General features: G+C 38.4%; 1 protein-coding gene across 1 annotated transcript in view; it reads left to right on the top strand.

Moving 5' to 3' along the window:
- The window catches only part of LOC123462893, a 65,312-nt gene that overhangs the window by 35,963 nt on the left and 1,797 nt on the right, over window positions 1-27,552 (top strand). Inside the window, exons 20-34 of the mRNA XM_045157061.1 lie at window positions 133-209; window positions 1,461-1,560; window positions 2,696-2,766; window positions 4,400-4,493; window positions 4,957-5,033; window positions 6,274-6,370; window positions 7,515-7,585; window positions 9,179-9,272; window positions 9,649-9,823; window positions 10,730-10,815; window positions 12,163-12,233; window positions 22,318-22,408; window positions 22,787-22,863; window positions 25,386-25,493; window positions 27,110-27,200. Of these exons, the coding sequence (XP_045012996.1) occupies window positions 133-209; window positions 1,461-1,560; window positions 2,696-2,766; window positions 4,400-4,493; window positions 4,957-5,033; window positions 6,274-6,370; window positions 7,515-7,585; window positions 9,179-9,272; window positions 9,649-9,823; window positions 10,730-10,815; window positions 12,163-12,233; window positions 22,318-22,408; window positions 22,787-22,863; window positions 25,386-25,493; window positions 27,110-27,200 (1,380 nt within the window). The remainder of the gene's footprint in view (window positions 1-132; window positions 210-1,460; window positions 1,561-2,695; window positions 2,767-4,399; window positions 4,494-4,956; window positions 5,034-6,273; window positions 6,371-7,514; window positions 7,586-9,178; window positions 9,273-9,648; window positions 9,824-10,729; window positions 10,816-12,162; window positions 12,234-22,317; window positions 22,409-22,786; window positions 22,864-25,385; window positions 25,494-27,109; window positions 27,201-27,552) is intronic.

Below are 27,552 nucleotides of genomic sequence, written 5' to 3'. Positions count from 1 at the left end.
GGTTCAGATTATTTGAAAATTAAACTTATTAATACAAATTTTTCTATAATAAATGGTTTCTGTTCCCTAAATTTTTCAGTGAAATTATTTTCATGCAATTCATTTAATTGAAGTGCCCACTTTTTTTTCTAGAAGCATCAGCAGATCATACTGCAAAACCAGAAATACAGAAAGCCAGCCATAGAGACAGCAAAATGGATCTACTAAAGGTAAGGAGTATTCAAACTTCAAAACTACATATATATTGCATATTCACTTTCAAAATTTACTGTAGACCTATTTGAATGCACATTTCTTGACCTCATAAGGTAATGCATGCCACGTTAGTTTTACTTTTGGACATACCTGTCTGATTGCATGTTGGTTGTGTGTTGTGAAAGCCTGCATCCAACGACAGCCACAGATCATCTTTTAGTAGCTTTGCAATTTTGCTTTCTGATATTCTGAGCCTCCATTAGTATAAAGGCATAATGTATCATTAAGAAATGAGTTCTGGGCTATAGAGATGGCTCAGCGGTTAAGCACTTGCCTGTGAAGCCTAAGGACCCTGGTTCGAGGCTCAGTTCCCCAGGACCCATGTTAGCCAGATGCACAAGGGGGCACACGCATCTGGAAACCATCTGCAGTGGCTGGAATCCCTGGCGCGCCCATTCCCTCTCTCTCTGCCTCTTTCTCTGTCTGTCATTCTCAAATAAATAAATAAAAATAAACCAAAAAAAATTTTAAAAAAGAAAGAAAGAAATGAGTCAAAACCAAGTCCAATAACTGAGTTCCTAATAGAAAATTATGGGTAAGTAGCATTTGATGGTCAGGATTTTGGGTGTACAGGTCAATATTCCTAGTACTCAAACTTGATATTTTTGTATAATCAGTGATTAATTCTGAACTCAAAGGCTGAATCTTTCCTTGTAGTATCTAGTTCACTGTGATGTGTTCCCACTCCACGAGAATGTGATTTTTATGTATTTACTGCTCTAGTGAGGTCATTGCAATTAGGTTTTAACAAATAGTTCTCATTTGGGTATGGTGCTGCATGCCATAGTCCCAGCAAGGGGAGGCAGAGGAAAGAATAGAGGTCTGGGCTTGAGGCCAATCAAAGTAATGAGATGCAAGTCAGCCTGGGCTATAGTAAAATTACAAACATGGCCTGGTATATTTGAGAGAAAACAGTGTAAACCTTGACATTCTAAAGTGTTTCTTGGGAACATATTCTTTCCCAATAGCATTATATTGAAAAAGTTTCCTTTTGCCTACCTCAATTACTGCCTTTAGTTACTGCATGAATAAGGCAGAAAACTGATATGAATTTAATAACAATTTTGCAGTACCCAATTGAGGGAATGTGATTGTAAATATTTCTTCATTTTATTTTAAAGAGTGGGGTACTTTTGAAATACATAATATGATTTTACTTGTAGCTATGAATACATATTTTGAAACACTTTTCTTCATTATGTTAGCAGCATATGCATGAGTCTCTTTCTGAGAAGAAAGAAGTTGATAATTTACAGGACGCTACTACTAAAGCAAGACAACAAATGTCAAAAGTACAAATAAAAGGTTAGACCCATATTGATCAGTAACTTGGTTGAATGCTTTTATGATCATTCCCTTTGTATAACAGTGAAATATGATGCGATAAGTAGATATGGAGCCTTGTCCAACAGAATTTTCTTAAATCTAACAGATTTACTTGCCATTTTCTTCAATTCTTCTGGTATCATTCAACTTCTGAGTTGGGTTTCTCACTCAATTTCTATATTTTCACCTATGACCTCTGTATATCTATACCTATTGTCTTTCAATACTAATGTGAATGGGGACCTAGCATCTAGGAACCATGCTGTTGTCATGTTTACAAAGTACAGAAATATTGCCAGGCATGATGGCACATGCCTTTAATGCCAGCACTCAGGAGACAGAGGTAGGAAGATCGCTGTGAGTTCAAGGCCACGCTGAGAGTTTGTAGTGAATTCCAGGTCAGCCTAAGCTAGAGTGAGACCCTGCCTTGAAAAACCAAAAAGTTCACAAACACAATAACCACTTATGTTCTTTGTGGCAACATGAGTCTTAAACAGTATAAAGCTAGTGGGGCACAAGACAGCATTTCATGTCATGTTGTTTTAAATGAGAAAAAATAATTGCCAGAAAATTTAATGATTTAATTAAATATGACTTATAATTTTATTGTTGAAAATAAGACATGACATGACTCTATAATTTCAAAATGTGTGTCTTTCATTGTTTTCCTTGGTCCTCACGTGCTAAATTTCTGTATGGAAGTGTGTAATCATTGCTTTCTCAAATCATGTTTATTTCTAGAGTCTGCCACAGTGATATTTTTAATGTTTGTAAATATAAAAGTGTCTTCTAAATTCAGTTGAATTGAATGTCTGATTTATGAAAATAATGCATTTTGATTCGTTTATTTCCTGTGGAGGGTGGGTTTGTGTTTGAGCTGTGCTGTCACTGTAGCCTAAGCTGTCCAGGAACTCCCTCGGTACTACTAGGCTGGCCTTGAACTCCCAAGAACACTTTGGTCTTTGCCTCCTGAATGCTGACATTAGTAGTGTTTGTCACCAAGCCATACCTAGGATTTTATAATTAAAATCTTTTACTTAATTCTAAAAAGATTTTTGAACCACTGTTTTCTTTGAGTGAATTTTGCCTATGTGTATGTTTTTGTCTATGGCAGCAGCAGAGCCTGTAGTGAAAATAGAAGGCGACCGTGACAGCCATACCGACAGTTACAAGACTGAGTCACAGGTATGAAATCTGCAGATTTAATAGCATGTATTAATACTTGTTTCAGGTTCAAAATGTGCATGTGATAAATGAAAATACACTTGAGATTGCCCTATAGGCAATTGATATCAAGTTATCATTTATTTGGAATATTTCACCTCATGCCATGTTCTTAGACTGTTGGGAGAGCTATAATAATTTACATCTAGACATCATTTGTCAGAGGCTCTAAAAGTTGTCTTTATGATAAAAATTATGGTCTCTAGTTCTATAAAAGAATAATATTTCTCAGAAAATTCGAATGAAATCAAGTCTTCTGAATAAGCTTCTGTTTTGGCTTGAAGACAAGCTAGTTCTGCAGGCTAGGAAATTGAATTTATGTTAAGGACAGATTCTAGCCTGTGGGTCACATTGTGTGCTTAGATCATCAGTCCTTAATTACAAACCTAAAGGCTGCATCTTTTCTTTGCATTCCATTTCACTACACATAGGATGGTAACTTTATTAAACAAGCCCTTTTGAAATGGTAGCTGTTATTTTTAGTTGCTTTTAAAATAATTCCCCATATCCACAAATATCATAAAAAGTATGCTACTCTGGTGGCTATGAGTGAGTTAAAATAACTTCTGAATGCTCTACACTATTTGAATTCACATAAAGTACTTAAAAGTGATGTGTCTGGGCAGTTCTCTCATTGGTACGTGAGGCCATTATAAAGATCTCTGTTGTATTTTGACTTGGAATCCATGGCCCTTAGGTCACATTTTCTCAATGACAAACTTTAAAATCTCCATATGTCATTCAAAGCCTATGATATTATAATGATAATATAAGAAACGCAAGCAGATTATACATAGCAAATGTTTTGAGCCCTGTGAGTAAAGTTGAGGTTACTTTTATCCAAGCAGGCTGAGAGAACATGTATGTGCCACCAGTGCAGTGTGAGGGCATCTCCAAATATGAGAAACATGTCGAATATAGGTATTCGGGATCATGTATGTCATTCAAGAATGACAAAATATCCCAGCAGTTGGGAGGCAAAGCTAGGAGAATCGCCTTGAGTTCAAGGGCACCCTGAGACTATGTAGGGAATTCCAAGTAACTCTGGGCTAGAGTGAGACTCTACCTCGAAAAACCAAAAAAACAAAAAGAAAATGACAAAGTAAACAATGTGAACAATATCACATGTGTCCTTGCAATGAAGAGAGATTAATTTCTTTGAAAGTATACATGTCACATTTAAAATAGCAAATAGATAATTTTATGCTTCTTTCTCACTTGGCATGGTGTATAGCTCTGATGATCTTCCTAGATTGGCTAAGACATGCATAGGAAATCTAAACTACACATCACTTTATTTAACCCTAACATGATTTCTAGCATTAGAGCTGATTATTTATTACCATTATTTGACCATGAAAGTTTTCCCTATTTCTCTTAGCTTGCCACAGTTGCTTCTACTGGCTACATAGGCAGTAAGATTACCAGAAAGAGACTTGATATTGATATCCCTTTAGACAAGTCTCTATTAAAGAAATCTTGTTTTGAATACTTGCTCCTCTTTTGATGAAGACTTGATGGTTTTGTCACATGAAATATGAATGGCTTTGTATATATGTATATGATATTTGGAAACTATTGTTTTTCATATTAGCAGAGTATTTCTGAGCCTCATTCTAGCAAGAAAGAAGATGGTCATAAAACTATTGCTAAACGACCAAAGCATGCAAAACATTCACAGATAAAAGGTAAGAATTATACTGGGAGAGAAATAGGTTTCATGCTACTTTCACCATAAAACCATTTTGAAAGTTTATAATATTAGCACTGATAGTTATCTTGGGGAATTATACATTTAACCTGAGCTGATGAGCTTATAGAGAGATCCAGGTAATCATTCTTTTTCTGAGACATTTCAAAGCTAGGGATGATACAAGTCACATGTTTAAGTTTCCAAATTAGAAGAATAGCAAAAGAATTACATATACAAGTAAGGTTTAGATTATGTGAAAATCAAAGTTATTGATACAAATTTTACTACAATTAATGGTTTCTATTCCCTAATTTTTCAGTACAATTATTTTCATGCAATTCGAAAATCAAAGTTATTGATACAAATTTTACTACAATTAATGGTTTCTATTCCCTAATTTTTCAGTACAATTATTTTCATGCAATTCATTTAATTGACGTTCCCTATTTTTTTTTTAGAAGCATCAGCAGATCATACTGCAGAACCAGAAATACAGGAAGCCAGCCATAGAGACAGCAAAATGGATCTACTAACGGTAAGGAGTATGCAAATTTCAAAATTATATACATACATTGCATATTCACTTTCAAAATTTAGTGTAGACCTATTTGAATGCACATTTGCTGACCTCATAAGGTAATGCATGCCACTTTAGTTTTACTTTGGGACATACCTGTCTGATTGCACGCTGGTAGTGTGTTGTGAAAGCTTGCATCCAACAACAGCCACAGATCATCTTCTAGTGGCTTTGCAATTTTGCTTTCTGATATTCTGAGCCTCCATTTGTATAAAGGTATAAGGAATCATTAAGAAATGAGTTCTGGGGCTGGAGAGATGGCTTAGCAGTTAAGCGCTTGCCTGTGAAGCCTAAGGACCCCGGTTCAAGGCTCGGTTCCCCAGGTCCCACGTTAGCCAGATGCACAAGGGGGCGCACACGTCTGGAGTTCGTTTGCAGAGGCTGGAAGCCCTGGCGTGCCCATTCTCTCTCTCTCCCTCTATCTGTCTTTCTCTCTGTGTCTGTCGCTCTCAAATAAATAAATAAATAATTTTTTAAAAAAAGAAATGAGTTCAAAACCAAGTCCGATAACTGAGTTCCTACTAGAAAATTAATGGGTAAGTAGCATGTGATGGTCTGGATTTTAGTTGTACAGTTCAATATTCCCAGTGCTCAAAAGTGATATTTTTGTATAATCAGTGATTAATTCCGAACTCAAATGGTGAATCTTTCCTTGTAGTATCTAGTTCACTGTGATTGTCCACACTCCACGACAATGTGATTTTTATGTATTTACTGCTCTAGTGAGGTCATTGCAATTATGTTTGAACAAATAGTTCTCAATTGGGTATGGTGCTGCATGCTTTATTCCCAGCAATGGGGAGGCAGAGAAAGGAGTAGAGGTCTGGGCTTGAGACCAATCAAAGGAATGAGATGCAGGTCCTCCTGGGCTATAGTAAAATTACTACATAATTACTACATATAGTAAAATTGCTACATTTGAGAGAAAACAGTGTAAACTTTGATATTCTAAAGTGTTTCTTGGGAACATATTCTTTCACAATTGCATTGTATTGAAAATTTTTCCTTTTGCCTACCTCAGTACAGCCTTTAGTTATCACATGGGTAAGGCAGAAAACAGATATGAATTTAATAACAGCTTTGCAGTACACAACTGAGGGAATGTGATTTTAAATATTGAGTTATTTTTGAAATACATATGATTTTACTTGTAGCTCTGAATACATATTTTGACAAACTTTTCTTCATTATGTAACAGCATATGTCTGAGTCTCTCTCTGAGAAGAAAGAAGTTGATAATTTACAGGACACTACTACTAAAGCAAGACAACAAATGTCAAAAGTACAAATAAAAGGTTAGACCCATATTGATCTGTAACACAGTTGAATGCTTTTATGATCATTCCCTTGTATAACAGTGAAATATGCTGTGATAGGTAGATATGGAGCCTTATCCAGCAAAATTTTCCTAAATCTACAAATTTCCTCACCATTTTCTTCCACTTCTTCCAGAATCAATTAGCTTCTGAGTTGGGTTTCTCACTCAATTTCCGTATTTTCACCTATGACCTCTGTGTATCTTTACCTATTGTCTTACAATAGCAACATGAATGGGGACCTAGAATCTATGAAGCTGTTGTCATGTTTACAAAGTACAGAGATATTGCCAGGCATGGTGGCACATGCCTTTAATGCCAGCACTCAGGAGGCAGAGGTAGGAGCATTGATGTGAGTTCAAGGCCAACCTGAGATTATATAGTGAATTCTAGATCAACCTAAGCTAGAGTGAGCCCCTGCCTTGGAAAAAAAAAAAAAAAAGGTACACAAACAAAATAACCATTTATGTCCTTTGTGTCAGGATGACTCTTAAATAATGTAAAGCAAGTGTGGCACAAGACAGCATTTCATGTCATGTTTTGAAATGAGAAAAAAAATTGAAAAAAAAATGATGATTTAATTAAATATGACTTACAACTTTATTGTTGGAGAGAGATACTGTGCAAAATGTGACATGACATGACTCTATGATGATGTAAAATGTGTATCTTTCATGTTTTTCTTTGTTCCTCACATGCTAAATTTTTGTATGGGACTTTGCAATCATTGCTTTCTCATATCATGTTTATTTCTAGAGTCTGTAATAGTGATATTTTTAGTGTTTGAAATATAAAAGTGTCTTCTAAATTCAATTGAATGGAATGTCTAATTTATTAAAGAAAAACATTTTGATTCATTTCTTGTCCATGGAGGGTGGGTTTGTTTTTGAGGTGTGCTGTCACTGTGGCCTAAGCTGTCCTAGAACTCACTCGGTACTTCCAGGCTGGCCTTGAACTCCCAAGAATACTTTGACCTTTGCCTCCTGAATGCTGGCATTAGTGTTGGGTGTCACCAAACGATACGTAGGATTTTATGATCAAAATCTTTTACCTAATACTATAAAGATTTTTGAACTACTGTTTGAGTGAATTTTACCTATGTGTATGTTTTTGTCCATGGCAGCAACAGAACCTGTACTGAAAATAGAAAGTGGCCGCGACAGCCATAGCGACAGTTACAAGGCTGAGTCACAGGTATGAAGTTTGCCAAGTTAACCTCATGTATAAATAATGGTTTTGTGTTCAAAAGGTGAATGTGATAAATGAAAATACACTTGAGATTGCCCTATAGGTAATTGTTATCAAGTTATCATTTATTTGGAAGAATTTCAGCTCATGCCATGTTCTTAGGCTATTGGAAGAGCCCATAATAATTTACATTTAGACATCATCTGTCTGGGGTTCTACAAGTTGTGTTTATGATAAAAACCAGAGTTTCTATTTCTATGAAGGCATAATGTTTCTCAGAAAATTAGGATGTAAATCAGGTCTGGTGACTAAGCTTCTATTTTGGCTTGAAGACAAGCTATTTCTGCAGGCTAGGAAATTGAACTTATGTTAAGGGTAAATTCTAGCCTGTGGGTCACATTGTGTGCTTATATCATCAGTCCTTCATTACAAACCTAAAGGCTATATCTTTTCTTTACATTCCATTTCACTACACAAATGAGGGCAAATTTATGAATTGAGTCCTTGTGAAATGGTAGCTGTTGTTTTTAGCTGCTTTTAAAATAACTCCCCATATCCACAAATCACACAGAAAGTATTCTACACTGGTGCCTATGAGTGACTTAAAATGGCTTCTGAATGCTTACTTAAAAGTGGTGTGTCTGGGCAGTTCTCTCATTGGTACGTGAGGCCATTGTAAAGATCTTTCATGTATTTTGATTGGGAATCCATTGCTCTTAGGTCACATTTTCTCTATGATAGGCTTTAAAAGCTCCATATGTCATGCAGAGCCTACAATATTATAATAATAATATAAATATGCAAGCAGATAAAACACAGTAAATGTTTTGAGTCCTGTGAGTAAAGGTGAGGTTACTTTTATCCAAGCAGGCTAAGAGAGCATGTATGTGCCTCCAGTGTAGTGTGAGGGCATCTCCAATGTAAGAGAAACGTGTCGAATGTAGGTATTTGGGACCATGTATGTCATTCAATAATGACATCATATCCCAGCAGTTGGTAGGAGAGCTAGTAGGTTCACCATGAGTTCAAGGGCACCCTGAGACTATATAGTGAATTCCAGGTCAGTCTGGGTTAGAGAGAAACCATAGCTTGAAAAAACAAAAACAAAAAAAGGTATGACAAAGTAAACAATGTGAACAATATCACAAGTGTCCTTGCAATGAAGAGAGATTAATCTCTTTGAAAGTACACATGTCAAATTAAAAATAGCTTCTTTCTCACTCTGGCATGGTGTATAGCTCTGATGATCTTCCTAGATTGGCTAAGACATGCATAGTAAATCTCAAGTACAGATCATTTTATTTAACCCTATTATGATTTCTAGCTTTAAAGCTGATTGTTTACCACTATTATTTTGCCCATGAAAGTTTTCCCTATTTCTCTTAGCTTGCCACAGTTGCTTCCACTGATTACATAGGCTATAAAATTACCAGAAACAGATTTCATATTGATATCCCTTTAGACAGGTCTCTATTAAAGAAATCTTGTTTTGAATACTTGCTCCTCTTATGATAAAGACTTGATGATTTTGTCATATGAAATATGAATGTCTTTGTATGTATATATATGAGATTTGGAAATTCTTGTTTTTCATATTAGCAGAGTATTTCTGAGCCTCATTCTAGCAAGAAGGAAGATGGTCATAAAACTATTGCTCAACAACCAGAACATGCAAAACATTCACAGATAAAAGGTAAAAACTATAGTGGAATAGAAATTGTTTTGATGCTACTTTTACCTGAAAACTATTTTAAAAACTTTACAATGCTAGCACTGATAGTTATCTTGGGGAATTATACATTTCACCTGAACTGATGAGATTATAGAGAGATCCTGGTAATCATTCTTTTTCTGAGCCATTTCAAAACTAGAGATGATTCTAGTCACATGGGTAAAGTTCAAAATTAAAAGAATATCAAGAGAATTACATATACAAGAAAGATTCAGATTATGTGAAAATCAAAGTTATTAATACAAACTTTCCTACAATTAATGGTTTCTATTCCCCATCTTTTGAGTACAATTATTTTCATTCAATTCATGTAATTGACGTGCCCTTTTTTCCCTAGAAGCATCAGCAGATCATACCGCAAAACCAGAAATAAAGAAAGCTAGTCGTAGAGGCAGAAAAATGGGTCTATTAATGGTAAGAGTATTCAAATTTGAAAACTACATGTACATTGCATATTCACTTTCAAAATTTACTGTAAATCTCTTTGAATGCACAGTTGTTGACCTCATAAGGTAATGCATGCCACTTTAGTTTTACTTATGGACATACCTGTCTGATTGCATGCTGATAGTGTGTTCTGAAAGCTTGCATCCAACGACAGTCACAGATCATCTTTTAGTAGCTTTGCAATTTTGCTTTCTGATATTCTGAGCCTCCATTTGTATAAAGGTATAAGGTATCATTAAGAAATGAGTTCAAAACCAAATCCAATAACTGAGTTCCTAATAGAAAATTATGGGTAAGTAGTATGTGATGGTCTGGATTTTAGGGGAATGGGTCAATATTCACAGTGCTCAAACTTGATGTTTTCGTATAATCAGTAATTAATTCCAAACTCAAAGGCTGAATCTTTCCTTGTAATATCTAGTTCACTCTAGAGTGTCCCCACTCTACAAGAATGTGTATATTTATGTATTTTTTGCTCTAATGAGGTCATTGAATTATGTTTGAACAAATAGTTCTCAATTGGGTATGGTGCTGCATACCTTCTTCCCAGCAATGGGGAGGCAGAGCAAGGAAGAGAGGTCTGGGCTTGAGGCCAATCAAAGGAATGAGATGCAGGACAGCCTGGGCTATAGTGAAGTTACAAATATAGCCAGCTACATTTGGGAAAAAACAGTGTAAACTTTGATATTCAAAAGTGTTTCTTGGGAACATATTCTTTCCTAATATCATTGTATCAAAAAATTTTACTTTTGCCTATGTCAATTACTGCCTTTTATTGCATGGATAAGGCAGAAAACATATGAATTTAATAACAATTTTGCAGTACCCATTTGAGGGAATGTGATTTTAAATATTTGTTTATTTTATTTTAAAGAGTGTGGTCCTTTTTAAATACATAACATGATCTTACTTGTAGCTCTGAATACATATTTTGACTCACTTTTCTTCATTATGTAACAGTGTATGTGTAGGTGTGTTTCTGGGAAGAAAGAAGTTGATAATGTACAGGACACTACTACTGAAGCAAGACAACAAATGTCAGAAGTACAAATAAAAGGTTAGACCCATATTGATCTGTAACACAGTTGAATGCTTTTATGATCATTCCCTTTGTATAACAGTGAAATATGCTGTGATAAGTAGATATGGAGCCTTATCCAGCAGAATTTTCTTTTTTTTTTTTTTTTTTTTTTTTTTGGTTTTTCGAGGTAAGGTTTCACTCTAGCCCAGGCTGACCTGGAATTCACTATGGAGTCTCAGGGTGGCCTCGAACTCATGGCGATCCTCCTACCTCTGCCTCCCGAGTGCTGGGATTAAAGGCATGCGCCACCATACCCGGCTTCAGAATTTTCTTAAATCTACAAATTTCCTCACCATTTTCTTCCATTTCTTCTAGTATCAATTAGCTTCTGAGTTGGGTTTCTCACTCAATTTCCGTATTTTCACCTATGACCTCTGTGTATCTATACCTATTGTCTTACAATAGCAACATGAATGGGGACCTAGAATCTAGGAACCTTGCTGTTGTCATGTTTACAAAGTACACAAACATCGCCAGCCATGGTGGCACACGCCTTTAATGCCAGCACTCAGGAGGCAGTGGTAGGAGGATCGCTGTGATTTCAAGGCCACGCTGAGAGTTTATAGTGATTTCCTGGTCAGTCTAAGCTAGAGTGAAACCCCGCCTTGAGAAACCAAACAAATAAAAAAAAGAAATACACAAACAGAATAACCACTTATGTTCTTTGTGGCAGGATGACTCTTTAAAAATGTAAAGCTAGTGGGGCACAAAACAGCATTTCATGTCATGTTGTTTTGAAATGAGAAAATAAAATTGACATAAATTTAATGATGTAATTAAATATGACTTACAACTTTACTGTTGGAGGAAGATACTGTGCAAAATATGGCATTACATGATTATGATAATTTGAAAATGTGTAACTCTCATGTTTCTCATTGTTCCTCACATGCTAAACTTATTTATGGAAGTTTGCAATCATTGCTTTCTCAGATCATGTTTATTTCTAGAGTCTGTAGTAGTGATATTTTTAATATTTGTAAATATAAAAGTGTCTTCTAAATTCAGTTGAGTTGAATGTCTGATTTATGAAAATAATGCATTTTGATTCGTTTATTTCCTGTGGAGGGTGGGTTTGCTTTTGAGCTGTGCTGCCACTGTAGCCTAAGCTGTCCAGGAACTCCCTCGGTACTACTAGGCTGGCCTTGAACTCACAAGAATCCTTTGACCTTTGCCTCTTGAATGCTGGCATTAGTGGTGTGTGTCACCAAACCATACCTAGGATTTTACAATTATCATCTTTTACTTAACTCTATAAAGATGTTTGAACTTTTGTTTCCTTTGAGTGAATTTTACTTATGTGTATGTTTTTGTCTATGGCAGCAGCAGAGCCTGTAGTGAAAATAGAAAGCAGCCGTGACAGCCATAGCGACAGTTACAAGGCTGAGTCACAGGTATGAAATCTGCAAAGTTAACATCATGTATAATACTTGTTTCAGGTTCAAAATGTGCATGTGATAAATGAAAATACACTTGAGATTGCCCTATAGGTAATTGATATCAAGTTACCATTTAGCTGGAAGAATTTCAGTTCATGCCGTGTTCTTAGACTATTGGGAGAGCTGTAATAATTTACATCCAGACATCTTCTGTCTGGGTTTCTACAAGTTGTCTTTTTGTAGAAAATCAGGGTCTCTAGTTCTTTGAAAGCATAATGTTTCTCAGAAAATTAGGGTGAAAATCATGTATGGTGACTAAGCTTCTGTTTTGGCTTGAAGGCAAGCTAGTTGTAGAGGCTAGGAAATTGAACTTATTTAAGGGCAGATTCTAGCCTGTGGGTCACATTGTGTGCTTAGATCATCAGTCCTTAATTACAAACCAAAACGCTGCATCTTTTCTTTGCATTCCATTCCACTACACATACAAGGGCAAATTCATTAACGGAGCCCTTGTGAAATGGTAGTTGTTGTTTTGAATTATTTCTAAAATAACTCCCCATATCCACAAATGACATTAAAAATATTCTACACTGGTGCCTGTGAGTGAGTTAAAATAGCTTCTAAATGCACTACACTATTTGAATTCACATAAAGTACTTAAAAGTGATGTGTCTGGGCAGTTCTCTCATTGGTACGTGAGGCCATTGTAAAGATCTTTCATGTATTTTGATTGGGAATCCATTGCTCTTGGGTCACGTTTTCTCTATGATGCACGTTAAAAGCTCCATATGTCATGCAAAGCCTATGATATTATCATGATAATATAAGAAACATAAGCATATAAAACACAGTAAATGTTTTGAGCCCTGTGAGTAAAGTTGAGGTTACTTTTATCCAAGCAGGCTGAGAGAACATGTATGTGCCACCAGTGCAGTGTGAGGGCATCTCCAAATATGAGAAACATGTTGAATATAGGTATTTGGGATCATGTATGTCATTCAAGAATGACAGAGTATCCCAACAGTTCGGAGGCAGAGCTGGGAGGATCACCAAGAGTTCAAGGGCACCCTGAGACTATATAGTCAGTTTCAGATCAGTCTGGCCTAGAGACCCTACCTCAAAAAAAAAAAAAAAAAGAAAGTGTTGGAGCCAGGCGTGGTGGCGCACGCCTTTAATCCCAGCACTCGGGAGGCAGAGGTAGGAGGATTGCCAAGAGTTCGAGGCCACCCTGAGACTACATAGTGAATTCCAGGTCAGCCTGAGCCAGAGTGAGACCCTACCTCGAAAAACAAAAACAAACAAAAAAAAAAGTGTTTGGCTGGAGAGATGGCTTAGTGGTTAAACACTTGCCTATGAAGCCTAGTTAGACCAGTTAGAGGCTCAATTTCCCAGGACCCTCGTTAGCCAAATCCACAAGGGGGCACATGTGTCTAGAGTTCGTTTTCAGTGGCTGGAAGCCCTGGCATGCGCATTCTCTTTCTCTCACTCTCTCTCTTCCTCTTTCTGTCTCTTTCACTCTCAAATAAATAAATAAAAATGAACAAAAAAATTAATTAAAAAAAAGAATGACAAAGTAAACAATGTGAACAATATCACATGTGTCCTTGCAATGAATGTCACATTTAAAATAGCAAATAGATAATTTTATGCTTCTTTCTCACTCTGGCATGGTGTATAGCTCTGATGATCTTCCTAGATTGGCTAAGGCATGCATAGGAAATCTCAACTACAGATCATTTTATTTAACCCTAACATGATTTCTAGCTTAAAGCTGATTCTTTACCACCATTATTATTATTTTTTTTTTAATTTAATTTATTAGTTTTCTTTTCAGTAAATACAGGCAGTTTGGTACCATTATTTAGGCTCATCTGTGATCTACCCCCTCCCATTAGACCCTCCTTATTATTGAAAATGGGTCGTGCATTGTGGAGTTAGCCCCCAGTTATTAGTATGATAAATGTCTCTGAAAATCATGACCCAACATGTAACTCTGACATTCTTTCCGCCCCCTCTTCCGCAAGATTTCCCTGAGCCATGTTGGGTTCATTTTTGGTCTGCTTCAGTGCTGAGGTGTTGGGGGCCTCTGAGGCTCTGGCTCTCTGATTTGGTAGGAGTTGATTTTTCTCTGAATTGATCTCCTTCCCCTTTGTGCTGGTATCCAGTTCACAGGAAAACATCACCCTTGCTTATTTCGCCAGTTGTCCTTAGTTTCAGTTGGGCCCCTTCTGAGGTATGTTGGGGCATCTCTTCTTAGGATCTGCATCTATCTGGAAAAGAGAAGCAGATTCTCCAACGGAGAGTGAGTTAGCACCCAGAAAATTGAGATAACACTTACTTTTTTGATAGACAGTTTGATAGGTGTAGGCCCTCTTATACCCCGTGATTGATGGTAGCTTGATATTGTAGAGTGGGCTTGTGTTTGGGTATGGTTCTGACTTGTTTCCCAGCTCCAGCTAAGGGTCTAGTACCACTGAGTGGATCAGTTAGCCAAATCAAGAGCAATTGATTCCTCACCATGGCTGTGTACCACTATTGCACTTGTATGGGTATCACATCCGGTTAATTGTTGCTACTTAGGTTAAACAATGTGTTGCTTGGACAGATCTTGGTCACTTCCCCCAGTCGCCTATGTAGCGCCTTCTGGCACTAGACACGCTGACTGTCTGGGGACTGACTCTCTCCTGGCTTCCAGCCATGTCATTCCATTTTACGTGTCAGCTGCGTATGGAGTCTTCAGCAATAGGGTCTTACCACTGGCCTTTGGTGGGTCATCAAGTATTCTGACAGAAGTCTGTCATTGTTTTGGGAAACCTTGTAGGTTTCTTTGATCAAAAGCTCATTGTGGATGGTAGGCCCAAGCTGGAAGTGGGGGTTACAGGTCAGTGTCCACTAAGAAATTGAGGAAAAAGATAACTAATATACAAGAGTTAGAGAGAAGAGAGATAGAGGGGTGAGGGGGAGAGGGAAGTAGGGAAGATGTAGGAGATTTAGGTCAGTCTTGATCCTACCCTCTCCAGTGTCTTGTGGTTCAGGTGTTTCCTGTAAGGGACTAGTGAAGGTTCAGTCATTTGGTCTGTCTTTTAGGAAGTAGAATTTTATGGTACCATTGCCGTTTGGGTCCAGATTACTGTTTTCCACCCTTTGATTCCCTCCCCGCCCTCCCATCCATCTTATTGTCTAGTCCATGAGGTACTTGCTGGGTATGTAAGGCATCTTGGGCAAATTCAGGTTAGGTGTTGCAGATGAGTGAGACTATGTGTCGATTTTTTTTCTGTGATTGGGTAAGTTCGCTGAGAATGATCTGTTCCAGGTTCAACCATTTTTCCTCAAATTTCTTTATGTCGTTTTTTCTTACTGCTGTATAGAATTCCATTGTGTAGATATACCACATCTTTGTTATCCATTCTTCTAATGATGGACATCTGGGTTGATTCCAGCTTTTAGCTATTACGAATTGAGCTGCTACAAACATGGTTGAGCAAATCTCTCTGGCTTTTGGTTTGAAGGTTTTAGGGTACATGCCCAGTAATGGTATAACTGGGTCTGTTGGTATTTCTATAGTCAGCTTTTTCAGGAGTCTCCATATTGCTTTCCAAAGTGGCTGTACCATCCTGCATTCCCACCAACAGTGAATGAGTGTCCCTGCTTCTCCACATCCTCGCCAGCATTTATTTTCATTTGACCTTTTGATGTTGGCTATCCTTATTGGGGTAAGGTGGAATCTCATAGTTGTTTTAATTTGCATTTCTCTGATGGTTAGGGATGATGAACATTTTCTTAGGTGTGTGTTTGCCATTTGTATCTCTTCCTCTGTGAATTGCCTGTTTAACTCTGTGCCCCATTTTGTGAGTGGGGTATTTGTCTTCTTATTGTTTAGACTTTTGAGTTTTTTGTAAATTCTAGAGATAAGGCCTCTATCAGTTGGATAACCTGCAAATATTTTCTCCCACTCTGTGGGTATTCTATTGGCTTTGTTTATTATATGCTTATCTGTAAAGAAACTCTTCAGCTTCATATGATCCCAATGGTTGAGTGACTGTTTAAGAACTTGAGCCACTGGGGTTTTATTCAGGAAGTCTTTTCCCATTCCTATATCATGGAAAGTACTTCCTAAATTTTCTTCCAGTAGTTTTCGAGTTTCTGGTCTTATGTTGAGGTCTTTGATCCATTTGGATTTGAGTGTTGTGCATGGTGAAATGTGTGGATCAAGTTTTAGTTTCCTGCATGTGGTTATCCAGGTTGTCCAGCACCATTTGTTGAAGATGCTATCTTTTTTCCAGTCTATATTGTTTGGGCCTTTGTCGAATATCAAGTAGCTATAGTTGCTTGGCCCAAAATCCGGGTCCTCAAGTCTATTCCATTGGTCTATACTCCTGTTTTTATGCCAGTACCATGCTGTTTTTATTACTATGGCTTTGTAGTATAACTTTATATCGGGTATGGTGATGCCACCAGAGGTATTTCTTTTGCTGAGGATATGTTTGGATATGCGAGGCCTTCTGCCTTTCCATATGAAATTTGAGCTCATTTTTTCTATGTCTGTGAAGAACATTGTAGGGATTTTAATTGGAATTGTGTTAAATCTATATATTGCCTTTGGTAGGATTGTCATCTTCACAATGTTAATTCTGCCTATCCAGGAGCATGGGAGGTCTTTCCATCGTTTCAAGTCCTCCTCAATTTCTTTTTTGAGAGTTTTTATATTTTCGTTGTATAGATCTTTTACTTCCTTGGTTAACGTTATTCCAAGGTATTTTATTTTTTGCTATTGAAAATGGGACTATGTCCTTTATTTCTTTTTCTGTGTCTTTGTCATTTGCATACAGAAATGCTTCCGATTTTTGTGCATTAATTTTGTATCCTGCTACTTTGCTATAGGAGTTAATCACCTTCAGGAGTTTTGGGATGGAGTCTCTCGGGTCTCTTACATATACAATCATGTCATCAGCGAATAGAGCTAACTTAACTTCTTCCTTTCCAAATTGTATCCCTTTTATTTCCTTCTCCTGTCTTATTGCTTGAGCTAGGACTTCCAGAACTATATTGAAAAGCAGAGGTGAGAGAGGACATCCCTGTCTTGTTCCTGATCTCAATGGGAATTCCTCCAGTCTCTCTCCATTAAGAATTATTTGGGCCTTTGGAGCTTTGTATATTGCCTTTATTATATTAAGATGTGAACCGGCCATGCCGATTCTCTCCAATGTTTTGATCATGAAGTGATGTTGTATCTTGTCAAAGGCCTTCTCTGCATCTATCGAAATGATCATGTGATTTTTATGTTTAAGCTTGTTGATGTGGTATATTACATTGACAGATTTTCGTATGTTGAACCACCCTTGTGTTCCTGGGATAAATCCCACTTGGTCAAGGTGGATAATGCTTTTGATGTGTTGTTGGATTCGGTTTGCAAGAATTTTGTTGAGGATCTTTGCGTCTATGTTCATTAGGGAAATAGGCCGATAGTTTTCTTTTCTTGTGGCATCTCTGCCTGGTTTTGGGATTAGGGTGATACTAGCTTCATAGAAGGAGTTGGGTAGTTTTCCCTGTTCTTCAATTGTGTGGCACAGTTTTAGGAAGATTGGTTTGAGTTCTTCCATGAAGGTTTGATAAAATTCGGCTGGGAATCCATCTGGTCCTGGACTCTTCTTTTTTGGGAGGTTTTTTATTACTTTTTCAATCTCCATGAGCGTGATGGGTTCATTGAGGTGGTTGATCTGCTCTGAGTTTAGCTTTGGTAGATGATATGCATCCAGGAATTTATCCATCTCCTCCACATTTTCCAGTTTTGTGGAGTAGAGGTTTTTGAAATAAGTCCTGATGATTCTGCCGATTTCACTGATGTCTGTTGTAATCTCTCCTTTTTCATTTTGAATTTTGTTAATTTGGAGTCTCTCCTTTTTTTGCTTGATCAAATTGGCCAGAGGTTTGTCAATCTTGTTTATTTTTTCAAAGAACCAGCTCTTTGTTTTGTCAATTGCCTTAATTGTTTCCTTGGTTTCCAATTCATTAATTTCTGCTCTGATTTTAATTATTTCCTTCCTTCTGGAGCTCTTTGGGTTGGATTTTTCTTGTTTTTCCAATGCCTTTAGGTGGATGGTTAAGCTATTGATTTGGGATTTTTCTGTCTTTTTTATGAAGGCATTGAGTGCTATGAATTTTCCCCTGAGGACTGCCTTCATTGTGTCCCACAAGTTTTGGTATGATGTGTTCTCATTGTCATTCAATTCCAGGAATTTTGCAATTTCATTTTTTATTTCATCCACTATCCATTTATTGTTTAAGAGTGTGCTATTCAGTTTCCAGTTGCCGTTGGGGCTCTTGTTGGTTTTTTTGTTGTTGATTTCTAGGAATATAGCATTATGATCTGATATCATGCAGGGAATTATGTCGATTTTCCTAAATATGTGGAGGCTATCTTTGTGACCCAGTATATGGTCTATTTTAGAGAATGTTCCATGGGCTGCTGAGAAGAATGTGTAGTCTGTGGATTTGGGGTGGAAAGTTCTGTAGATGTCTGTTAGGTCTAAGTGCTCTATGGTTTTGTTGAGCTCTCTTACTTCCCTGTTGAGCTTCTGTTTGGATGATCTGTCTATTACTGATAATGGTGTGTTAAAGTCCCCAGCTATGATGGTGTTGGTGGTTATTTCTGTTTTATTGTCAAGTAGGTTTTGTTTTATGAACTGCAGTGCCCCTGTGTTTGGTGCATACAGATTTATGATTGTAATATCCTCTTGATGGATTGTTCCCTTTACAAGTAGGAAGTAGCCTTCTTTGTCTTTTTTGATTGTTTTTGGTTTGAAGTCAACTTTATCTGATATTAATATAGCTACACCTGCTTGTTTCTTATTCCCATTTGCTTGGAATATTGTTTTCCACCCTTTCACCCTGAGGAGGTTTCTGTCTTTAGTGGTAAGGTGGGTTTCTTGAAGGCAGCAGATTGAGAGGTCTAATTTTTTGATCCACCCTGTTAGCCTGTGTCTCTTGATGGGTGAATTAAGGCCATTAATGTTTAGGGTGATGACTGTGAGATTTGATTTGATCCCTGTCATTTTGTGGTGGTAGAGGTGTGTTGGCATTTCCATGGAATTTTTTTTTTTTTTTTTTTTTTGTATATACTCTGGGTTTGGTTACTGTGATCTTCTTCTTGTAGGCATTTGTGTTTGGTTATTTGTTTCCTCTCTGTGGAGAATTTCCTGGAGTACTTTCTGTAGGTTTGGTTTTGTGTTCATATAATTGTAAAGCTGAGTTTTATCATGGAAAGTTTTCCTTTCACCATCTATTATAAGGGAGACTTTTGCTGGGTAGAGTAGTTTGGGTTGGAAGCCATAGTTTCTTAGAGTTTGGAGAGTTTCATTCCAGGCCCTTCTAGCTTTCAGGGTTTCCATTGAGAAGTCTGAAGTAATTCTGATGGGGTTTCCTTTGAAAGTGGTGTGCTGTTTTTCCCTAGCTGCTTTTAGGATTTTTTCCTTGGTGTCAATGTTTAGAGTCTTAATGATAATATGCCTTGGGGAGTTTCTCCTTTGGTCTAGTCGGTTAGGAGTTCTGTTTGCTTCTTGAATCTTGATGGGCCTTTCTTTTAAGAGACGGGGGAAGTTTTCTTCAATTATTGTGTTAAATAAGTTCTCCATGCCTTTGGTCTGAAATTCTTCTCCTTCTGGTATTCCAATGATTCTGATATTAGGACGTTTAAGTGTATCCCACAATTCTCTCATGTTCTGTTCACAGGAACTTTTGAACTTACTGAAATTTTTGGACTCTCGAACTGTTTCTTCCATCCTGTCTTCCAGATCGGAATTTCTATCTTCCACTTCGCTGACTCTATTCTTGAGAGACTCTAGTGAGTTTTGGACTTGTTCAATTAAGTTTGCATTTTCTACTACTTTCCTATGTATCACTTCCATCGCTTTGTCCAGCTCCCTTTTTGTCTCATTTTCTGACTTTCTTGCTGATTCTTGGAAATCATCCTTGCATTTCTTTATGTTTTCATTTAGTGTGGCCAGCTGATTTTTAAGTCCTCTTTTTTTTCATTCTCCCTCAACTCTCTTAGCTCTCTTTGAATTCCTTCCAGTGTCTTATCATATTGCTCTAGCTTAGTGATGGTAGCATCCATACGATTATCTATCCTTTGTAGCTTTCCTGTCAGATCTAGCAGTAGTTTGGTCAGGGTTGCATTGTTCATTGCTTCCACTTGATGTTCTGATCCTAAACACTCTTCTATGTTTTGGTTTGTTGTGATCCTTGTTGGACTGGGTGATCTGTCTGGATTTTCTTCCATTTTATTTTTCGTGTTATTTCTTTTGCGCTGTGGTCTACCCATGTCAGTGTATGGGCAGGTAGGTGGGTGGAGCAGCCTGGGATCTAGCTTAATGCAAATCCAAGGCAGCCTGGGGCAGTTGTAAGCAGCCTGGGTTTTTGCTCACTCTTACCAAAGCCGCCTACCTATAGCCTGACAGGGGCACCAAAGTTGCCTGAATTCTCACCCAGTAATGCACCTAAGCTGCCTGCCTTTGAGCTTGAAAAGGGACTGATGTAGCAAGCCTTGAAGGTGCCTAGATTCTGGCTGGGTACACTGGGGTCTGTAAACAGTCTGTGCTCTTCCGCCTCAGGGGAGTGGGGGATGGGTGGCGATGTACAGTTAGGGGATGGCACCTGCGCTGGCGCTAATGACTCAGTGTGGACTTATGTGGCTCTTGCTGTGGGACTGGGCCCACTGCACGTGCAATTGTAGTGCAGAGGCAGATGATGTGGATACGGAATCAGGACACAGCAGAAACTGACCGGCGGCAAGTGATGTGAGAACAGCAGGGCGTGAGGGGAGGGGGGCAGCTAGGAGCGTGGGGCGCTGTGGGATACCGTGGGGTGCTCTGGACTCGCAAGGGGGGAGGGGGCGGATCGCGCGGGGGAGGGGGCTGAGGGGGTCCAGGGGGTTGCGGGTAGCGCAGGGGGCGTGGAGCACGCTGAGGTAAGATGGAGTGCTGGATGCTGTGGGACGCTGCGGGGCAGTCTGGGCGCGCGGCGGGGGTGGGGTGCACGGGGGGGACTCGATGAGCGCGGGGGTGGGGCGCGGGGAGTCTCGGGGCACGCGGGGGGATCGGGGGACACCTGGGCGCCCGGGCGCTGGACGCTGCGGGGCCCTTTGAGCGCCCCTGTCGCGTGTGGGTAAGGAGCGTTGGGCGCGCTGGGGGGAGAGGCGGGGGCGGGGCACGCGGGGGGGGACTCGAGGCGCGTGGGGGTGGGGCGTGGGGGTCTCGGGGCGCGCGGGGGGCGCGGGGGTGCGGGGCACGCCTGGGCGCCCGGGGCGCGGGGCGCTTGGGGCGTGCCTGCTGTGTGTGGATAGAGAGCACGGAAGGCGCGGGGGGTGGGGCGCGCGGCAGGGTGGGGCGGTCTCGAGGCACGCGGGGGTGGCGCGCAGGGGTCTTGGGCGGGCAGGGGCGCGGGGCAGGCCTGGGTGCCCGGGGCGCGGGAAGCCTTGGTTCGCTTGGGCCACGTCTGCCGTGTGTGGATAGGGAGCGTGGGGCGCGCTGGGGGGGAGGGGCGTGCTGGAGGGGTGCGGGGGGTGCGGCGGGTGTGGGGCACGGGGGTTGTGGGGTGCGCTGGGCCGCTGGGGCGCGTGGGGCTTGGTGTGCACGGGGCGCCGGGCCGCTGGGCGCGGGGCCTCGCCCGATGCAGTTATTCCCGGCGGGCGGGGTGGCGGGGCGTGGATCGCAGGGGTGTGTGCTTCCCTCTTTTATCCCAATCTGTGCCCTCCCTCTTCAGAAAGTTCCTAATTTCCCTTGAATACTTGCCTTTTTTTCCCTCGTTGTTTGTAGTGCAGCTAGGCGGTCGCCATCTTGACCACCACCATTATTTTGCCCATGAAAGTTTTCCCTATTTCTCTTAGCTTGCCACAGTTGCTTCCACCAGTTATATAGGCTGTAAGATGACCAGAAACAGACTTCATATTGATATCCCTTTAGACAGGTCTCTATTAAAGAAATCTTGTTTTGAATACTTGCTCCTCTTATGATGAAGACTTGATGATTTTGTCATATGAAATATGAATGTCTTTGTATATATGTATATGAGATTTGGAAATTCTTGTTTTTCATATTAGCAGAGTATTTCTGAGCCTCATTCTAGCAAGAAGGAAGATGGTCGTAAAACTATTGCTCAAAGACAAAAACATGGAACACATTCACAGATAAAAGGTAAGAACTATACTGGAATAGAAATAGGTTTCATGCTACTTTCACCGTAAAACCATTTTAAAAACTTTACAATGTTAGCACTTATAGTTACTTGGGGAATTGTAAATTTAACCTGAGCTGATGAGCTTATAGAGAGATCCTCCTGGTCATCATAATTTTTCTGAGCCATTTCAAAGCTAGGGATGGTATAAAGTCACATGTGTAAGTTTCAAAAGTAAAAGAATCTCAAAAGAATTACTTGTACAAGTAAGGTTCAGATTATTGGAAAATAAAATTTATTAACACAAATTTTACTACAATTAATGGTTTCTATTCCCTAATTTTTCAGTACAATTATTTTCATGCAGTTCATTTAATGGAAGTGCCCTTTTTTTCTAGAAGCATCAGCAGATCATACTACAAAACCAGAAGTACAGAAAGCCAGCCATAGAGACAGCAAAATGGATCTACTAACAGTAAGGAGTATTCAAACTTCAAAACTGCATATATATTGCATATTCACTTTCAAAATTTACTGTAGACCTATTTGAATGGACTTTTGTTGACCTCATAAGGTAATGCATGCCACTTTAGTTTTACTTTTGCACATACCTATCCGATTGTATGTTGGTAGTGTGTTGTGAAAGCTTGCATGCAATGACAGCCACAGATCATCTTTTAGTGGCTTTGCAATTTTGCTTTCTGATATTCTGAGCCTCCATTTATATAAAGGCATAAAGTATCATTAAGAAATGAGTTCAAAAAGATTTTAATAAAAAAAAATGAGTTCAACCACCCATTGGTAGCTCAGGACAGAGTAGACTTGGAGTCACCACAGCAGAAGGAATGTTGGGCCTCACAAAGTCATTCAGTCACACTGGATAAAGCACGGTGATCAATTCCTTGGCAAAGAAGCACCAGATTCCTGTATGAAAACACACTCAAAAACCCTTAGCATTAACTTCCAATGCTCCCAGTCATGTGAAGATCTTATTACAAAGTATGAGTTTACATGTTTTGGATATAATGCTTTTGATGTGTACATAAAAATCTAAGCTAAATATCATTATCTGTATGCAACCAGACTTGTTATTAAAATTGAGATTCTGACCAAGGAAAAAAAAAGAAATGAGTTCAAAACCAAGTCCAATAACTGAGTTTCTAATAGAAAATTATGGGTAAGTAGCATGTGATGGTCTGGATTTTAGGTGCTCAAACTCAAAGGCTGAATCTTTCCTTGTAATATCTAGTTCACTGTTGTGTGTTCCCACTCCACAAGAATGTGTATTTTTATGTATTCACTGCTCTAAGGAGGTTATTGCAATTATGTTTGAACAAATAGTTCTCAATTGGGTATGGTGCTGCATGCCTTATTCCCAGCAATGGAGAGGCAGAGAAAGGAGTAGAGGTCTGGGCTTCAGGCCAATCAAAGGAATGAGATGCAGGTCAGCCTGGGCTATAGTAACATTACTAACATAGCCTACTATGTTTGAGAGAATATAGTGTAAACTTTGATATTCTAAACTGTTTCTTGGGAACATATTCCTTCCAAACAGCATTGTATTGAAAAATTTTCCTTTTGCCTACCTCAGTTACTTACTGCCTTGAGTTACTGCATGGATAAGGCAGAAAACTGATATGAATTTAATAACAATTTTGTAGTACCCAATTGAGGGAAGGTGATTTGAAACATTTGTTTATTTTATTTTAAGAAGTGTGGTATTTTTGAAATACAAGTATGATTTTACTTGTAGCTCTGAATACATATTTTGAAACACTTGTCTTCATTATGTTAGCAGCATATGTCTGAGTCTCACTCTGAGAAGAAAGAAGTTGATAATTTACAGGACACTACTACTAAAACAAGACAACAAATGTCAAAAGTACAAATAAAAGGTTAGACCCATATTGATCAGTAACTTGGTTGAATGCTTTGTATAACAGTGAAATGTGCTGTCATAGGTAGGTATGGAGCCTTATTCAGCAGAATTTTCCTAAATCTACAAATTTCCTCACCATTTTCTTCCATTTCTTCTGGCATCATTCAACTTCTGAGTTGGGCCTTTTACTCAGTTTCCATATTTTCATCTATGACCTCTGTCTGTTGTCTTACAATAACAACATGAATGTGGACCTAGCATCTATGAAGCTGTTTTCATGTTTACATGACACAATCATCGTCAGGCATGGTAGCACACGCCTTTAATGCCAGCACTTAGGAGGCAGAGGTAGGAAGATCACTGTGAGTTCAAGGCCACCCTGAGCCTATGTAATGAATTCCAGGTCAGCCTAAGCTAGAATGAGACCCTGCCTAGAAAAACCAAAAAAAAAAAAAAAAAAAAAAAGACACAAACAGAATAACCATTTATGTCCTTTGTGACAGGATGACTCTTAAACAATGTAAAGCAAGTTCAGCACAAAACAGCATTTCATGTCATGTGTTTTGAAATGAGAAAAGGTTGACAGAAACTTTGATGATTTAATTAAATATGGCTTATTATGTTTTTGTTGGAGAAAGATACTATGCAAAATATGACATGGCATGACTTTATGATAATTTCAAAATGTGTATCTATCATGTTTTTCATTGTTCCTCACTTGCTAAATTTGTGTTTGCAACTTTCCAATCATTGCTTTCTCAAATCATATTTATTTCTAGAATTTGTAGGAGTCATATTTTTAATGTTCATAAATATAAAAGTGTCTTCTAAATTCAGTTGAATGGAAGGTCTGATTAATGAATGTAATACATTTGCATTGATTTTATTTTTCATGTGGAGGGTGGGCTTGTTTTTGAGCTGTGCTGCCACTGTAGCCTAAGCTGACCTAGAACTCACTGGGTACTTCTAGGCTGGCATTGAACTCCCAAAAATACTTTGACCTTTGCCTCCTGAATGCTGGCATTAGTGGTGTGTGTCACCAAACCATTCCTAGGATTTTATAATTAAAATATTTTCCTTAATTCTATAAAGATTTTTGAACTATTGTTTCCTTTGAGCGAATTATTCCTATGTGTATGGTTTTGTCTATGGCAGCAGCAGAGCCTGTAGTGAAAATAGAAAGCAGCCACAACAGCCATAGCGACAGTTACAAGGCTGAGTCACAGGTATGAAATCTGCAAAGTTAACATCATGTATTAATACTTGTTTCGGGTTCAAATTGTGCATGTGATAAATGAAAATACACCTGAGATTGCCCTATACGTAATTGACAAGTTAACATTTAGTTGGAAGAATTTCAGTTCATTCCAGATTCTTAGACTATTGGGACAGCCTGTAACAATTTACATCTAGACATCATGTGTCAGGGGCTCTACAAGTTGTCTTTATGATAAAAATCAGGGTCTCTATTTCAAAGAGGCATAATATTTCTCAGAAAATTAGTATGAAAATCAATTCGGGTGACTAAGCTTCTCTTTGGGCTTGAAGACAAGCTAGTTCTGCAGGCTAGAAAATTGAACTTATGTTAGGGGCAGATTCTAGCCTGGGGGTCACGGTGTATACCCAGAAAATCAGTCCAAAATTACAAACCAAAAGGCTGCATCTTTTCTTTGCATTCCATTCCACTGCACATACGAGGGCAAATTCATTAACGGAGCCCTTGTGAAATGGTAGTTGTTGTTTTGAATTGCTTTTAAAATAACGTCCCATATCCACAAATGACATAAAAAGTATTCTACACTGGTGCCTGTGAGTGAGTTAAAATGGCTTCTGAATGCTCTAGAGTATTTGAATTCACATAAATTACTTAAAAGTGAAGTGTCTAGGCAGTTCTCTCATTGGTGTGTGAGGCCATTGTAAAGATCTTTGATGTGTTTTGACTTGGATTCTCTTGCTCTGAGGTCGCATTTTCTCTATGACAGACTCTAAAAGCTCCATATGTCATGCAAAGCCTATGATATTATAATGATAATATAAGATATGCAAGCAAATAATACACAGTAAATTTTTTGAGTCTTGTGAACAAAGTTGAGGTTACTTTTATCCAAGCCGGCTGAGAGAACATGTATGTGCCACCAGTGCAGTGTGAGGGCATCTCCAAATATGAGAAATGTGTCAAATATAGGTATTCGGAACCATGTATGTCATTCAAGAATGACAGAGTATCCCAGCAGTTGGGAGGCAAAGCTAGGAGAATCGCCATGAGTTCAAAGGCACCCTGAGACTATGTAGGGAATTCCAAGTAACTCTGGGCTAGAGTGAGACTCTACCTCAAAAAACCAAAAAAAAAAAAAAAAAAAAAAGAAAATGACAAAGTAAACAATGTGAACAATATCACATGTGTCCTTGCAATCAATGTCACATTTAAAATAGCAAATAGATAATTTTATGCTTCTTTCTCACTCTGCAATAGTATATAGCTCTGATGATCTTCCTAGATTGGCTAAGGCATGCATAGGAAATCTCAACTACAGATCATTTTAGTTAACCCTAACATGATTTCTAGCTTAAAGCTGATTCTTTACCACCATTATTTTGCCCATGAAAGTTTTCCCTATTTCCCTTAGCCTGCCACAGTTGCTTCCCCAATTACATAGGCTGTAAGATGACCAGAAACAGACTTGATACTGATAACCCTTTAGACAGGTCTCTATTAAAGAAATCTTGTTTTGAATACTTGCTCCTCTTATGATGAAGACTTGATGATTTTGTCATATGAAATATGAATGTCTTTGTATATATGTATATGAGATTTGGAAATTCTTGATTTTCATATTAGCAGAGTATTTCTGAGCCTCATTCTAGCAAGAAGGAAGATGGTCATAAAACTATTGCTCAAAGACAAAAACATGGAACACATTCACGTACAAAAGGTAAGAATTGTAGTGGAATAGAGATTGGTTTCATGCTACTTTCACCGTAAAACCATTTTGAAAACCTTACAATGTAAGCACTGATAGTTATCTTAGGGAATTGTACATTTAACCTGAGCTAATGAGCTTATAGAAAGATCCTGGTAATCATTCTTTTTCTGAGACATTTCAAGGCTAGGATTGGTACAAGTCACATGTGTAAGTTTCAAAAGTAAAAGAATCTCAAAAGAATTACATATACATGTAAGGTTCAGATTATGTGAAAATCAAAGTTATTAATACAAATTTTACTGCAATAAATTGTTTCTATTCCCTAAATTTTTCAGTACAGTTATTTTCATGCAATTCAGTT

Source organism: Jaculus jaculus, chromosome 8, assembly GCF_020740685.1.
Source record: "Jaculus jaculus isolate mJacJac1 chromosome 8, mJacJac1.mat.Y.cur, whole genome shotgun sequence".
NCBI lineage: Eukaryota > Metazoa > Chordata > Mammalia > Rodentia > Dipodidae > Jaculus > Jaculus jaculus.
This window is presented reverse-complemented; position numbering and strand designations above follow the sequence as displayed.